Raw genomic sequence first — 17,565 nt, forward strand, 5'->3', positions numbered from 1 at the left:
CTGCAGGCATTTAGCATAGTCAAACTTGTAATTTCTGGTTCTGTTACTATTTATAAAGTTAATAAAAAAATCCTGATTTTCTTCTCACTTTCATAGTTCAAAATACACTGATAATTTAGTTACATGATTGTGTTTCCATATGACTTCTGATTCTGAATTTTTCAGGTGGATATTTTTCAAGTGGAGGCAGTAGATATTGGTATTCTGCAAAGGATGGTTGTTGAAAAAGGGAGAGGCTCTGACTGGCTTCTGGAGAAGATTATTGTGAAAGAGTCAGCATCTTCAGGGACAGAAACACTGTTTATGGCTCAAACATGGCTTAAAGACAGACGTGATAGAAAAAGATCTGCCTCAGTAACTCTGGATGTCACAGGTCAACACTACCTTCAAACTATCATCTGCTAAGAAATTCAATCCAAACTGGAGAATGCAGCTATACAATTTACCTCTACAAACAAGTTGTGATTTAAAATATTCCAGTAGAACATTGTCATTATACAGGGAATTAGTGTGTCTGAACACTTTGTGTTTTAATACCATTTAATAACCACAATTTGCCAGAAGATAATTTCTGCTTTGCTACTCCAGATTTTCAATGGTGTAAATGCCAAGAAATGTGTCCTATTCCTTTTTTACAAATTCCTACCTCTCTAAGTCTTACTTCTACACCTGCAAACTATTTTTAAGCTTCTAATACCAGTTACTTTCTAGGCAGAGTGAAAACGAGGTAAAAAGCAGGGAAAACTCTGTTGAAGCAGTGGAGAGAATGTATCCATTGTATTCAAGATGACAAATTTACATTATTTATGCTACACTGTTCAGACAACTTTTGCCAGAATCTGGAGATGCTTTTGACTGACACCATGAGAGTAGTCAGGCCCCAGAGGAGCAGTTTTGAGCCCACTGCCTGTGGCTCTTTGTCATGACAGAAAAGGAATGTACACTCTCCTTCCCTCCCTGTGTCATGGCTTCAGTCCAAGCATGGATTTCAACACAATCTGGTGTGCAAGCTGGGAGGAACCACAACACACTGCAACCAGATCAGTAGGCATCAAAACCCAGAATGTACATCTAAGACAGATGTATTTATTCTCCTGCCTCAGAGAAGTTAATTCACAGTATAGATGAGTCCTTGGATTGCAAAACATGTTCTAGATTTATTCTTCCTAACTCCCTGGGCATTTGCTGGCACTTGTCCAGCAATAGCCTCTTGAGACCAAAGAAGATTCTAGTTCAATCAAATTCCTCTGCTGTATGATCTCTAACTTTTGATCATTTGAAACCAGAAAAAAAAGGAGGAAACTGTTCGTGTGCAAATACAAATAATTTCAGCTTTGGTTTAGTTTGTATGTTGGGACATTAAAAAAAAAAAAAAAGGTAATATTTAGTTCTGTTTCTACTAAACTTCATTGATTTGGACAAATGTTCCTTCATTGATTTGGACAAATGTGAGTTTCTTTATACAATAATTGGCAAATCCAGTCTTGGTTATAAACCCAAAAGAAGTCTTCTCATTTTCAGTCCAGGGTCACTACCTAATGTTTACAGGCAGCTTTGATCTATACCAAATCCCGATGAAATCAGTGGGGACCCATATCTGTGGGAAGAACATCAGCCTCTAGAATGGGCATTAAAGACATCCAATTAGTGCTCATTCATCCAGAGCATAAATTGTACAAATGAAAGGGAAATACTTTAAAATGAAAAATACTTGAACCTTCATGTTACTACCATTTTCCTAGTAAAGAGCCAGCCCTAGAGACAGTTTATTTGATAGCATGATATTTAGATGATGCTTAAATAGAAAATCACACTGTACATTTCCTAGTTAAATCTTTAATCTAAATGATATAATACTCAGTCAATTGCCTCACTAGACATGAATACAGACCTTTATTATCATATAGATACTGTTCTACAAAAGTATTAATTTTATCTTTTTTTTTTAATTAGAAGTTCAAGAGAGGAGGAGTACATCTGCCTGGCCTTTAGGAAGAGACCAAATGAATTCAGGTATACCTTCTGTCATTACACTGACTGTTTTATTAATCAGTTTTGAAATAATAATGTGAGCATATTTTCATCACAATATGTCATTATACTTACTTGTACTGACAATAGTTTCCCCCTTGTAAAAAATGGCAATGAACTTAGGGATCTGCACAATACCCAGGTAACATGCTTATAAAATAATGTTCCCCATGTAGAACAAGGCATGTCTTAAAAATTTTATATCAGATATATTTGTTAATATATGAAAACAGAAACATCCTTAATATTTTTTCCTTTTTATTTTCCTTATTTTATTTGTTCAGAAGGCAGATGGAGGATTTATTTCACAAAGCATCAAGAAGAAACAAAATCAGAATTTGAAAACTTGTCAGAAAATATATCCAAGATGGTTATGGTTTTTTATGGAAGCAACGGCAAGTCAAATCCAGTTTCCATGGAAAACAAAGTGGAACATCAGACTGAGAACCAAATAACATATGATGTAAAATAATATATAGATTTGCCTATATTTAAATTTCCTTAGAGATTCATTTTAAAGAGAAATAAGAATGTTGTGCTGTAAATATTGTTTTAGGTGTTTGTATTATTGTTTAAACATTCAAGAAAATCAGAGCTGAAGTTTTCAGTCACATACCATACTTTATTTTTAATTTCTGGCTTTCTCAAGTTCATGATGATCAAGCATATTCTTTTTTTCCCCAACAAATAGTCATAGTTAATAATGCATATCATTTTAAATGACATTAACATTACTTATTCACATCAGAAATCATTGGGGTATGTAATTTGAATTTGATAGAACAATTACAACGAATGCCCCTAGAGGATAAAGCTAAAATGTCCTTAAGTGCCTACAGTCAACCTGGTTCTGCTGCTTTTGAAGTGAATGGCACTCTTAGCACCAAGCCTGATGCAAATGGGTGCAGGACTGTGCTGACTCCTTTAGAGCCAGCTTCCTCTCTTCCTGTAAACTACCTATGCATTTATCTGCACACCTCTGTTTGGATGCTAACTCCTTGTTTTCTTGATTCCTAGATACATTTGCCATCTGATTTGGGAATGCTTTATAAAGTGAGGCTTGGTCTCCAGAGTTTGGAAAACAACATATCCCAGTTGTCTCTTCATCACTTTAAAATACAGAACACATCAACCCTGGATACCTTTAGTCTCACCATAAATAAAACACTTCCTCTTTCTCCTAATGGAGACAGATGGGTTGAATTCCCTATACAGTGGCCATTAAAAGAAGCACTTTCTGGTAGGTATAAATCTACTTCAAAACGGTAAAGTGGTTCAGGAGGTTAACGTGTCCTGGTATTACAGTGGAAACCTTTATCAAAACAGAAATTTTTATTTTCTTTATTTAATGATTCATAGAGACTGGTTAAGAAGTTAAAAGGTATGAAGGAAAATATTACCCACTCAGCTTAATTTCTGTACTATAAAGTGGGAAATGCAATATTCACTTGATTGCACAGAAGCATTATTATATGCTATCAAGAGCAGTTTATAAGAAATATTCTTTTCTTGAACTATTGTAATATTTTTATTCTCTTTTGTTTAGTCCTCGGCTGCTCATATTGCTGACATTAACAACATGATTTTTATAGTTCATTTACTATTAAGTGATTTTGTTGTTTGTTTGCACATTCTAAACAAATATTCTCAGTAAATAACAGCTCAAAACTACATATAAGCTTCAGCTTTATTACCTTTATATACTCCAAATATTTATGCCTCCTAAAATTAGCTCAACAATTCTTACATTTGTCACCTTGGTTAAGTAAAATAAAAGAAATCCTTTCACCTAAAATCCACCCTATTCCCTAATGTGGTGCTTACTGAATGCTACCATATGATGGAACAGATACTAACTTAATTAACAGACCAAATAATGATACCAAATATTTAAATAATTTGTCCCTGGGTTTTATACAAATTAATTTCAGTAAGAAATAAGTCAGCTCATCTAAAGTGGGCTGAAGTAGAGTAAAATGAACTACCCCAAGACACTTTGGATTGCAATTTATGGCCCAGTTTCAGTTAGGTCTCTGAATGCACCCAAAAATAAGTATGTGAATAATCTCAGTAGAAGTAACAGAGCCTGAAGTTTGGGGTTATTTTGCATGTTTTGGAAGCAATTGAAAATCTAAAATTTGCATCTAGGCTTTAGATTTCTATTGCTTAGAGGTGTTTTCACTTGACCATTTACACAGTAGGGGTACAGAACAGGGCTCAATGGCTTTCATCTCCTACACACAAGATTGAAACAAACAGGACCTTCAGATTAACATAAAGCACATGAGTGCACCCCTTGCAAAGGAGTGATCACTGTCACATGCAGAAGTATTCAGGATACAGGTACAAGTCCACAGAAATGAGGAGAGAAAGATGTAGCATGGGTGATAAAAGGGGGATGAGACTGGAGTCCTCATGACTTTGGCTCTGTCTCTGTCACTGACCTCTTTGTTGAAAAAGTAATTTCCTCATTCTTTCCTTTTTTTTTTTTCCTGGTAATATTTTTGTTCTTTGCAACTATTCTAAAATCAACAGACAAAAACCATCACAAACAATGAATAGGTGTTATATTATCCATAAGTTTAGTGAAAAGAACAAAAAAATGAAATAGTTAATTTCTGTAGTTTTTATTTCTTTCCACCCATGCTTTAGATATTTTCAAAGAGGGATTTGTAACCAATGAAGAAAAAACCAAAACTAGGATAGTGATTCCCTCAAATCTTTGCCATTATGTCCAAGAGAGCTTTAAGCAGCTCCACAGCAGGTGGTACACGTGGAGTTCAAAGTGATCTTTAGAGACAAATTTACTTGCAATTTATTGTGGAAACCAGATATGCTTTTTGACAGCTTTCTAAACCTAATTTATTTTCTCCCTTTTATCAGCTAAAAGCAAAACCAGTATTGTATTAATTGGAATGGAAAGCAGCTAATCACACTCACCATAACCAGAAGCCATGTGATATTAAATTTCAGATACAGCTCTGTCATTTATATAGTGCCTTAGTATTTTATCTGTTATATTTTCCTTTTTAAAAAAAAAGCATGCTTGGGATTGTGATGAAGCATTTGCTAATGGCTAATTGAAGCCATCAAAATGCAGTTGATAGAGTGCAGACCCTTGAGATCTGGCAGTGCACACTTGTGCCTTTGGGTGTATTAATGAGCAGAGGCCTCCAGCTGGGTATATACATAAGCAGTTTCCTTTTACTGTATTTTCCTTTGAGATGTTTACACCTCAGGAATCCCCAGGGATGACATGGTGCTGTCTCTCTCCTCTCACACACAGGGCTGTTCAGAAGGTCAGTTTTGCACTACTGTACTTTTTAAGGCAAAACAGTTAAATATTGAAAAGGTAAAAAAAAACCCTCATTATGCTACTTTCAAGCCGATTATTCGCAAAACTTTAAAAGGGAGCGGTAATTCATATCACTCTTATGAAATAATTAGAATTTTATAAAATTAATGGAGTTGTAACATTCATATATGTTACCCTTCTTGTATGTAATTTCTTTTCAGAGATCCTTTTAATCTTTCCCTTTCCAATTTATTCAGTACACTAAAGAGATAAAAACTTGGTGTCTACACTTGTGATCTGGTCACACTACCCAAACAAAGACATTATTTAAGCATATTAGCCCTCCTACCCTCACCTACATTAATTTCCCTCAATTGCCCTCCTCCATACAATGGACTCTCCCAGCACTATTCCCTGTATGATCTGATCCAAAGTTCATGAATGCAGCCTCTCCACCTGGCTCCAGTGCACCAGGGCCACCACGAGTCACAGACCTGGCTTGCCTTGGACCTCCCCTGGAACCTCCAGCCATGATGGGCAGAGTGTTGCAGACATACTTTAAGAAAAATTCTTTTTTTAAGATTTTCTTCTTGAGAAGCTGAGAGGTTTCAGAAACAAAATGTAAACATTGATTATCTGTTGCTGTAGAACACAACAAGTAGATCTTTTATTGGCCCCTCTTATATGTTTCTAATTAATGGCCAATCAGAGTCAGCTGGCTTGGACTCTCTGTCTGAGAGAAGCTTTTGTTATCATTCTTTGCTGTTCTATTCTTAGCTAGCCCTATGATGAAACTTTTTCTTCTATTCTTTTTAGTATAGTTTTAATGTTATATATATCATAAAATAATAAATCAAGCCTTCTAAAACATAGAGTCAGATCCTTCATCTCTTCTCTCATCCAGGAAGCCCTGTGAGCACCCTCACAGGCAGAGGATGCCCCAGTCAGATCGTGCCTGAGCCACATGTCATGTGCATCTTTCCCTGGTTCTCTGTCAGCCCCCCTCTCCTGCACAGACTTTGGACCCATGTCGTAGCCTTATTCTCATTCCTTCTCTGCCCTTTCTCCTTCTGCCCCCTGCTCAATCACCAGGATGGATCCCAGGTCTTTTTCACTGTTTGCTGCATCTGGGACTCTGGACATCTCTGCCTGCCTCATGCAGATGCTGCAGAATGTGGTCAGAGGGTCACTGCCTCAGCTGGGGCTGTGCTCAGCTTCTGCCTTGTCCACTCTTGTGGGGCAGGTCCACTCTTGCTGCTCTTTGACACAGCGATCCAAGAATTAAACCTTCCAAAGGCAATCCTTTCATTTTTGTTTTGGGATGGTCCAGCCTCACTTCTAAAATTTCAGATGTGGGAGATGGTGGCAAAACAATTATGAAGAAAAAATTGCAAAAATTTTGGGGTTTGCTATTATTTTCAAGTGCTTGAATTTTAATTACATCTGACTATAGAATGCCGTGTTGTCAAATTGCTGGGCAAGGTTGAGGCACAGTCTTAACAAGGTCTCTTTTCACTTGATATTGCAGTGGTTACATATCATCTAACAGTATTTTCAAGAAATATTTTGAATGAGAGAAATTTAGTGCATATGACTGCATGTATCTATGGTACTCATGGTGACACAGGAGCCAGATCCCTTCTCCAGTCATTGCATAATGTACAGGAGGAGGAAGAGAAAAATGAGGTACTCTGTCTTAAAGTATTTTAAAATTTAACCTTTTATACATTCTTGTACTTCCTACATATTATTTTCAAATTTCCCCTTACAGTTAAGAAACATGGTTTTATAATACAATACTGAATAATTTTATTTTAGTCATTTCCAGTTATGGTGGATGCTGTTGACTTGGGAGAACTGGAAAAAATTGTTCTTTCGATCAGCAGTAAAACAGGTAAAATGCTTTTACTTTCTAAACTCAGTCATGTAAATCACACAGCTAGCATCCTGTTAAAGGCAACAAAGTCCCTGCCAAAGCTAAATCCTAGTTAAGTCCTTCTGGCTATTTTTTCTAAAGGGTAGTGTTTTATAAAGCAAAATTCTACATTTTGACAAATTAAAATCCTGGGATCTGAAGGTTATAACATTATTGCATCAAGAAAGTAAATGAAGATGAATATAAATATATTCTGCACTTAGTACATGCTCTACTAATAAGTTATCTAGGAGAATAATTATTACTCAAGTAAGAAATTGATATTTTAAAATTTTTATTCTGTCATTCAGTTATTTTCACTGTGTTCCCCCCCCAGTTCAGTTTTCTCCCTGTGACATTCAGAGGGAGATTTTACCTCTGTTTGGCAGTCAGCAAGTTTTGTCACTGAACTTTCTTGAAATTGTCTTGACCTCAACATCTCTCAGCTTTATCTGCAGGATGACTATCATGTTACTAATTCAAAGAATTAATTATAAAGCTTTTTTAAATCCCTTAATGAAATTTGCTATATAATTGCAAATCATTGCTATGCATTGCACTTGACCATTTTCAGATAGTTTTCTAGGGAAGCAAGAGTTCTATGTTTGCACTTCACCTGTCTTCTTTTTTTTTTTTTTGTTTGCTCATTCGGAGGCTCCTCATAAAAACCTTTTAGGCACAGCACCCGGGTTCAACCAAGTGTGTGAGGTGACATTTGGCCACAAACTCCTGGCTGGTCACACATCCCTTGCCCAGCACAGGTCACCCCCAGGGGGACATGGTGTGGGGCTGCAGTTACTCCAGAGAGGAAGGGAAGGACAGGGACAGGGACAGCCCTGCCATGCTGCTCTTGTTTCCCACAGCCTCAGCTGTGGAAGTTAACTGCAGCCATCTGTCTGAGTGACAGTCACTGACTGTGGCAATTGTGTGTAGCCAAAGGGCACCACAGAATACGTGACAGGAGAGACTTTTCCATTCAGGTTTGAAAACACAGTTCGCAAAGAAGGGACATTTCAGTCCCCACCTCAGTGCCCCAGTGTGTGTTATGAAGACAGGATTGAGATGATGCTTAACAGATATTTCTTCCAAAGAGTTACTTAGATGATAAAACACTTCAGATGAGTAAGGGTGTCCATATTGTAACTAGACTTGTTCAAACTGAGACTATTTTGGACCAAGACTTTGAACGAAAAATCCCAAATCCCATAAAATCTCTTTAAAATCAGATGTACCCTGCAGGACTGATCAGTCAGGGCAATGTTCTCCAGTGCATTTCTGCTTTCCTTCCTTATGAGAGCCAATTTTTAAGATCAGAGAGGGTTCATGGTCCCTTCCTGAATCTTCTGACTCTCTCTATGCAGTCATCTTGGCAGGTCATGAGTGTAACACAATGTCTTGGATTCCTCCACAGAAACCTATTGATATAATTAAAGAGAATTGGATAGTAGCAGAAGAGATTGGAATGCAGTGTGTTGAACAGGGCTGAAGCTACAAATAATAGAAGGGAAAATGAATAGTCTTCATTGTCTCTTATTTTGCTGTATACTAAGCAGTGGCAAGACACTCAGGCCATGAAGCTGAAGCCCCCAGAAGAAAATTCAACAAAGAGTATAAGTCAGAGAGTAGTTTCCCAAACAGCAGAGGGATACAGGGAGCTGCTGAACTCCCTTCCTACCTGCCTATGAATGAGATCCGCTTTGAGCTGCATGTGGAAGAGAGCTCCGGTTCTCTTGTCAAGCAGTCACTGAGGAGGAAGCAACAAACCTGTATTTCTGCTCTTCCTTCTCAAATGTGCCTGCCTGAGACATGCTGAAGCTTTTCTGCATGCCCATCCAAGGACAGTGAGGACAACGCTTCTTTGCTTCACTAAGACAAAGGAAATGCTTACTCCTAAGTTTCTAAGTTGAGGTTCACAAGTAGGAACAAAATAAATCTTGTAGTCGTTACAGCACTTTCAACTCAGTTGTTTGCATTCATAAATTAATGAAAAAATGAAGTTTTCATATAGTAAGAATGCCATAATTTACACCAACAACATCCTACCTAATTTCTTGTCATGCAATGGAACACTTTCACTATGTTCTCTTTCCTTCTTTGCAGACTGCAAACTGGACATTAAAAAATTGCATGTGCAAGAAGCTGCAAAGGAGCATCCTATCTACGTATTTGAAGTGAATGAGTGAGTATATTGTGTAAAGCTAATAATGTTTTTTAATAGCATAATAGTTGAAAACACTGAGCAGACACTGAATTAAAGTAAATGCCATAGAGTGATTCTCTCAATAGATATTTTAAAAATATGCCCATCTTTAGCTGTTCCACATAAATTAATAGGATTTTTTTCATTTAACATATTATTTACTTACCAAAAACCAAATGTGGTTCTATTTTTCAGAGAATTTTCTGTGAATGCAAATAAGCCCAAAATAGAGAGAGAAATTCCAAGATCTTTTGTTATTGGAGGAGAGAAACAAAAGAATGACATGGATAACAACTTGAATAAAGAAGGAAGTAAAGCAAAAAATTTGACAGAGTATACTATTAAAGTGTACACAGGTGACAAAAGGGGAGCAGGTACAGATGCCAATGTCCATATTATTTTATTTGGGAATGAGGACAAATCTGAGGTGTTTCAACTCTCTCAGTCACTGGAGCATCAAAACCCCTTTGAAAGAGGAAAGGTGAGTACACCGACTTTATAGGTTGTGTCCATTTCTGTACTGAAAAAGCAAACATTAATTATATGAAAGTTCTTAAGAAAACTTGAGGCATTTATTCTGTTTTCCACCTCACTACATGAGTCTCAGCTCGCCCTGTGTTTCTTCTTTCCACCAGATTCACCAAGGAACATTTTACTTCTATAGTATCTAGCTGTCTCTGCTGCTCTTCTACCTATTAGTCCCAAATACATCTTCACACTGCCTCCCCTTCCTTGCCCAGCTCTGTATTTCCTCAGTCTGAAATGCACAGCACGAGTGGCCTGTGCACTTGTGTGCACTACCCTGTGCTCTTGCACACACCTTGAATATCCTGCATGAGAACACAGCAGTCTCTTACATCCCATCATTTTACTTTGCCGTGGAAACTGGTGCTGTGAGCATCCCTGGATGTATAAGCCTAAAACCAGGTGAAATGGGACCATACATATCAGCCTGATTCTGAGATCCACCCTGCTTTAGGCTGTTTTACAGAGACCCTTAGCTCAGATACAGATATTTGCATAAGAATGCAGATTCTCCGCATGGTGTCCTAGTGGATGTTTTCCTGATTTAATAACCATATTATTCTGTCAAAGACATTGCTCTGTTTGGTCACCACTTGTGCAGTGGATTACAATGATGGTTACCCTTAAGTAAAAAAGATATATATATTCTCTGTAACTTTCTCTTGTGGAGTTATTGAGAGGTAATGACTAAATAACTAGAACTCTAGTGAAAATATATCCCTTAAGAGATCTACCTCATTATCTCCAGCAGTATTAATCATCTTTTTACCTGGAATTAGTCGAAGTTTCTTCAGCCAAGTTATCTCTGAGATAAAGATATTTACCCATGAATTGTCTTCCTTACTGAGGAGAATAATAAATCTAGCTACCTAGAGGAACAAGGAGCAAGCAAAAAAGTGTCTTGAGTTCTGCTTGGTACTTCACAGGAGGTGTCATTACCCTTCAAAAAAGAACAGTAGATATGTAGAAATCCTGTTAGCAATCCAGCTAAGTCAATGGGTAGCCAGTGATGTCAAAGGTCTTGGGAAAAAATAATTTCTTTTTAAAAATTGGCAATATGAAATAATGTATTATTTTATATTAAATCATATAATATTTGAGAGGAATAATGGTTAATGTAGCAAAAGCCTTTAACTTTTATGTTCCTGAATATTTATTTATGTATCGTATACTAAAAATATTTTAGAGAACTCTAGCAGTTGAGGATTCATGAGACCAAAAATGTTTTCACATAGGTGAAAGTCAAGAAAGAGGTAGGGATTGTCGTACTATAAGTTGAAAAGTGAATATTTTGTGTTGAAGCTGAGACCTAATAGTAGAGGACGTATGCCACACATCACCAGTAGGGAAAAAAAGCCACATTGGTGGTTCACTTATTCTGAACTTCTACTATTACACTTGAATTGGTCTCAGAACTGACCTAGACAAATATGTAAGCTTCCAAACATTAGTATCATATTTTTAATAACTGTATTTTAATATTAAAGGTTGATACCTTCAAGATTAAGACAAAAAACTTAGGCAGCCTACGTTCAATTGAAATTGGCCACGACGGGAAAGGATTTGGTAAGTATTCTGTGTTGAGTAGCCTTGCAAACATCTTCTGCTTAAGGATCTGCCTGACATTTGGAAAGGTGCTTGAAGTCACACCACTGCTACAGCTAGCTAATACAAACCTGTGTACAAATGAGGTCGGCTTGCTGCCCCTGTTTTCACCCTCTCTGTCCCATTTCCCTTGACTATACTACGATTCTTTTGCTAGCAGTGATCTAGTTAAAATAAACCTCAGATAGTTTTATCTTTCAAACATTGGTCAGCCAAACCCCTTATTAGATGTCTTAAATAAGACAATGATTGTCTTGTGGACAATAAGAAAATAGATTGTCAATAAGACAATTGATTGTCTTGAATTCAATCAGTTCAAGACATGACTGAATTTTCAAACTGCAGGCTAAACTTTGCATGTTTTGAGCAAGTTTGAGGACTCTGGTCAAAGCATTCTGTAGCTGCCTCTCACACCCAGAGATTTCCTCTTGTGGAAGTCTGAGAACACCAATGTGCACCAGGTCCTCCTCTGATGTTAAGTTAGGATGTGGCTATAGAACATAGCCACACATGATAATGGAAAATATTTCTGTGAACAGTAACCTCTAGACTCTGAAGTTTACAGAAAACTAAAGCAGGGCATATAATCTTTTGAGCTTACATTTAATAGTGCTAAAAACCTGTAGGGATATGCAGATATGACATCTAGAGATATACAAAGACATAAACAGAATTTTCAGGGAATGTACAAGTTGAATCAAAAAGGTCTGATTGTATTAAGATACCCTGGTCAGGTGAAGTTTGCTTAACCCATCTCAAAGAAATAGGGTTAGGTTTAATAAAATCTGATTAATCTAAGTTTTTGAGGCATAATAAAGTGCCAAAGGGTTTATCATTTCTAGGATGTACCAAGAAAAATTCTGCAAATAGCAATTCCTATTTGGAGAAAGTTGAACAGCTTTTTTATTTTCCTAACCACCCAGTCACGTCGTATATTTCTCGGTGTTGAAAACAGAAAAACCACCAAACCTGTTGAAAGATCTATAATAAACAAGATTTTCCTGCTGACTTTCATCTTATTTGTGATAACTGCTATGCATGCACACAGTCCAGCTTAGATCTGATCTGGGAAGGGAACTCCACAATGACCAACTTTTAGTACTGACAGGTGCACAGAAGTCTGCAGGCAAAAAAGTAGATTGAACTTTTATTTCCTGAGTCCTGATCTATCAACAACATTACTATTTTCCCTCTCTATGTCCTGATCAACATCACATAGCTGCTGATAGTGCCTTCCTAAAACAGCTGGGGTGTGTTGATTCATCTTAGACATGACAACCTTCCTCTAAATATTTCTTTGAAATTCCCTCCAAGTGTCATTTGTCACATCAGCTATTATCCCCACAAGCTTCCTAAAATGTTACAGTAACTCTTTGGGATGTTTCATCTGCTTGCTAACATATCCTAGCTACCTCTAGATTTCTCCATACCTGGAGATTTCAGTGAGGTCTGTTGGAGTTTTGTCAATAAAGGATGAAGCGTTAGATTTTAATCTTTTCAAGAGAGCAAACTTGCCTTTCTATTCTTTTGTAAAGTGTCGTGTAAATTTGAGAGGCTGTAAAATTTTATTGCTGATCATCTTGACTCTGATTTAGAGATTTCATGAAAGGTCATCTATTCCAAGTAGAGTCTATGATATATTAAACCATTCACAAGGTTTCATTAAAAGAGTTTCAAAAGTAATTCACAATATCAATAAATGGATCTTGCAAATTGAAGGTGGAATACCTCGACACCTTCATGGCCTACTTAACCCAGCTATTTTTTTGAAAATGTCATTGAATAAAAAGAAACACCGCTGTACCTTTACATTTTATCCAAACTGACACAATTTGCAAATATTTTGATATTACATTTTTAGCATGTACAATTAAAATTTAGCATTTAGCGTTGGGTTTTGACTATTTAGTACTTCATGCAAATATTTGAAAACCAAAGTAATTAGATAGGATCTAGTTCTTTATCTCTAGGACATGAAAAGAGTATCAAAATGTTGTCAGGTACTAGCAGTATGATACTAATTAGTTTAAAATGTTTTCATTAAGTATTTGCATTGGCAAAGACAACTAAAGATATCAGCACAGACCTTGTATATATAAAACATATAAAATATATGTGTTGTACATCTAGAACATATACAATATGTTTTATGTATATATATATATATGAAAGTTTTGGTTTTAAAATATTAACATTTTGACATTCTATAAAATAAAATTCTATATCACTACAATGAAGGTATTTCTTCACACAGCAAAACAGGGGATTACAGCAAAATATTTAGTATCTTCTTAAAGCTGAAACAAATATGAGTGTTGGCCTAAATGAAACTGCTATTCTGAATCATGACTGCTGGAAAAATAGGAATATGAGAAACATTAGTTTCACCACTTGGTTCACATCCATATCAATATATTAATTAGAAAAGAGTAGTAGAATGCCCACTAGGGGCACATTCTGAGTGCATTTCCGAGTGCCTGAAAGGGCAAAATGGGTTTTCAAGAGTGTATTCAATATTACCATGCACTCTGTTTCATTTGTCTTACTGCCTGTTCTATCCAATCTGGAAAAATAAGTTAAATCGTAACAAAAATCTCCCATTATATTTTCTGTCAAAAACATCAAAGATCTTCCCTGTAAAACTGAGAGAAGTTGGTAGCAATTTGAATCATCTGTGTTTCAGTTTTATTTTTGATGTTGAATATACTTGGAAGTACTGAACCACATGGGGTTTGGGAAATGAAATTAGAAACCTTTCTTATGCTGTATTTGTGTTTTGTTTATATTAAATTTGCTATTTTCTTTTTTTTTTTTTTTTTTTTTTTTTTTGTTCCACAGCAAGTGGCTGGTTTCTAGAAAAAGTGGAAATCACAGATGCAGCTAGGAATTCAGTGCATTGCTTCAACTGTAACAGGTCAGTAGATCAGTCCATCATCCTTCTGTACATGCTGTTTTCTTTTTCACAAGTCTCTCAGTTGCTTCTGTCTGGTTTTCTGAGACAGTAATGATTTTTTTTTTTTTAAACAATGTTTTGTTCTTATCAGTCCATCCCCAATGACTTTTGAACCCCCTGGCCAACTTGAAACTAAATTGTCAGGAGAATTGCTAGAGGAAGACACTAGATTTTTCCACTCAGTTAAAACAGGGTGATTGTAGGAGAGAGAGACATAATTTAATGCCTTTGCCAAGAGAAATTATTCAGACACATTTTGAATTCAAGGGGTAGAAGGTGTCTGGTGAACCACTACACAAGCATTAGCACATAAATAGCTCTGGCAATCATATCAGGGGTAAGCAAACAGGCATGGAAGGGAATCAGAAAGGAAGACAGTGGAACATGGCAACATAGATTCAAAACTTGTGGAAGAAGTAGTGTATTTTATTAAGTAAAGACAACATTAAAGCATTAGAATCCTTCTGTTTCAATGTTTGCTTAGAATGCGCCCAAGACACATTCAGCAAATGGGATAAAGCTAAAAAAAAAAGCTTTATATAATGTAATGTAGAAGTGTAATGATCTAAATTTAGAAATGTATTTAGTTGCTCGGGTAAAGGGCTACAGTTGTACAAAAACAGGGTGCACATGACCCTGCATCAACTGAAACAACAGAGTTTCAAAAACTGGAAATTAAATTGAAGGAGTGCATTTAGAGTGACTGTTCACTACAATATATCATTCATGGCTTGAAGAATTTCAGAATAAATAACTGATGGAAACATATTCATGTCCTTCCAAGTGGAAATTACCTTTTGAATGCATCTGGAGAACACAGAAGTGTGAAAATTTACAAGTTCCTTGTATCTAGAAAGAGAATGTTACCTGGTAATCTGAAAACAGAAATGGTAGCCAAGAATATTTAATTTTATCCTTTCCCTAAATATTTCTGTAAACTTGACAATTAATGGAAGCCAAATCCCAGCCCCTGTACCAAAAAAAGGTAACCTTTGAAGTTCTTGTATACTCAGTTGGTCTCTACAGTCTAAATAACGAGAGTGAAGTTGTTATTGACCTCAACAACCTCAAACTTCTTCCAACAACAATAAACTTCCCTTGCTTCAACTTCCTCCAAAGGCATGCTCAGATGCTCTCTAATCTTCTAGATACCTAAATCTAAGTTAGTGGGCATTAAGCAAAGCTCTTAAGCCACAATATCACTCAGATGTGCAACACAATCCATGACAGGATTTTCAGGATTTTATGCCACTTCACCCCTTTTGCTTGTAAGAGTTTTCAGACCACACCAGTCAGAGGAAGATTCTTGCAGGAGATAGACTGCAGCAAATTTTTTTTCCCAGATATTTGTTTTTTTCAATTTTATTTAGAATCTTATAGTAAAAGTGCAAAGGTATATAAGAGACTGGCACAAGAACTGGAATCACATCACTGATGTGGGTGAGTGACTGGCACAGATTGTATCTACATGCACCTGACAAGAACATTTAACTGGGGCTTGGTGGACTATTTATATACCTTGAAGTATATAAACACTACTCAAAATGGGAGTTATTCAGTAGGAGAGATTAGGAGGTTAACCCCAGGGTACTCAGAGACACAGGGGCTTCTCAGATAGAGGAAACTCTAAGTTCACGGTCCTCTTCCAGCTGAGACACGGAGCTCCTCATGGAGCTCCTCATCTCAGGGCCTACAGAGTGAATGGGGAATGGGCTCATTCTCTTACATAAAAAGGACTCCTCCAAAGAAAAAACATCTCTAAAAGACATTAATCACTGAGAAACCTGAATCCTTTGATAACTCATTTAAATGCCTGTTGTCTAGCTTACACATCACAGATTTCTAGGCTCTGTGACTTCCACATGCAATTTTAGCTGCCAAAATCAGCCTGGACCTGTTTATCTTCAGCCATATCTCCCAGCTGCTGAATGGTGCAGCTTCAGATGTGAGCTACTTTGATGCTGTACTTATTGTCTGGGAATCTCTCCCACACATGTAGATATCAAATCAGGCAGACTGTCATACACCTTTCAAAGTACAGAAGATTTTTAACTCTCTTTGGAAATTAATACCACTGTATCCACTGTATCCATGGTTCCAGTTAAAATCTGTCTACCCAAACTTTGGACTCAGGCCTGTTTCTCATACAATCAACAGTAAAAGCTCCATAGGCTCTTACAGAGCTAGGATTGGGCCCATTATGCAACCCATTATTTCGTGTGAACCAACAAAGAGATATGGGAAAGACAGAGTTCCTAGAATTAATTACAAGCAGAATAACTTGCTATCACAGAACATGTTTCTCTACTCTAAATTATCCTGATTTTATTGTCATTCTTTAGAGCAATTTACTAGTTACCTATATGACACCAAAAAAATTAATTTATATTTAATAAATATAAATAAATATGTAATAAATAAAGATAATTACACTTTAAAATGACACATAGTGAATACTATGTGAAAACAAAAATTTTAAAAGTCACTATTTTCTTCAGGTTGGCTTTTTCTTCTCTAAAAAACAATGTAAAAACTATCCTAGAAAATCAAAGGTGCAGAACCAGGCTCTCACAAATTGTCTTTCTTAAGTTTTATATGTGCTGTGTCTATGACAGGTTTTTGTTTTTCCCTTAAGGTGGCTTTCTGAAGATGAAAATGATGGCCTCACCATAGTGCAGCTTTATCCACAGCTGCTCGATTTCTGATTCTTTCAGAGTGTGATGCTTCTCCAAATCCATGCTGATTTGATTTTCATGTCTTTTATAATCCTGAAGGCATTGTAATTATTGTGAAGAAAAGTCAAAACAATGTATTAAAAACATCACAGTAAATTAAATATGTCTAATGTGAAAACAGAATTCTGATCCTATTATAGATGCTCAAAATCTTTGCATGACAGAAATTTAGATATCAGAAACTTAAATCTGTAATACAGCTCTGTGGACTTGAACTGAGCAATCATAATTGTAGTATGTAGTTGCATATGTAGTAACATACTCAAATATTTGTGTTTCAGTAATGATCTGTGGGAAAGCTAAATT

At 36.4% G+C, this 17,565-nt stretch overlaps 1 protein-coding gene across 1 annotated transcript in view; it reads left to right on the top strand.

The window, feature by feature from the left end:
* Positions 1 to 17,229, top strand: part of LOC135442936 (lipoxygenase homology domain-containing protein 1-like) — a 130,872-nt gene extending 113,643 nt beyond the window's left edge. Inside the window, exons 34-44 of the mRNA XM_064703209.1 lie at positions 166 to 373; positions 1,954 to 2,013; positions 2,316 to 2,494; positions 3,049 to 3,271; positions 6,855 to 7,012; positions 7,145 to 7,220; positions 9,342 to 9,420; positions 9,637 to 9,922; positions 11,454 to 11,532; positions 14,410 to 14,485; positions 17,160 to 17,229. Of these exons, the coding sequence (XP_064559279.1) occupies positions 166 to 373; positions 1,954 to 2,013; positions 2,316 to 2,494; positions 3,049 to 3,271; positions 6,855 to 7,012; positions 7,145 to 7,220; positions 9,342 to 9,420; positions 9,637 to 9,922; positions 11,454 to 11,532; positions 14,410 to 14,485; positions 17,160 to 17,229 (1,494 nt within the window). The remainder of the gene's footprint in view (positions 1 to 165; positions 374 to 1,953; positions 2,014 to 2,315; positions 2,495 to 3,048; positions 3,272 to 6,854; positions 7,013 to 7,144; positions 7,221 to 9,341; positions 9,421 to 9,636; positions 9,923 to 11,453; positions 11,533 to 14,409; positions 14,486 to 17,159) is intronic.
* The last annotated feature ends 336 nt before the right edge of the window (positions 17,230 to 17,565 follow it).

This window comes from Zonotrichia leucophrys, chromosome 2 (genome assembly GCF_028769735.1).
Source record: "Zonotrichia leucophrys gambelii isolate GWCS_2022_RI chromosome 2, RI_Zleu_2.0, whole genome shotgun sequence".
Classification (NCBI taxonomy): domain Eukaryota; kingdom Metazoa; phylum Chordata; class Aves; order Passeriformes; family Passerellidae; genus Zonotrichia; species Zonotrichia leucophrys.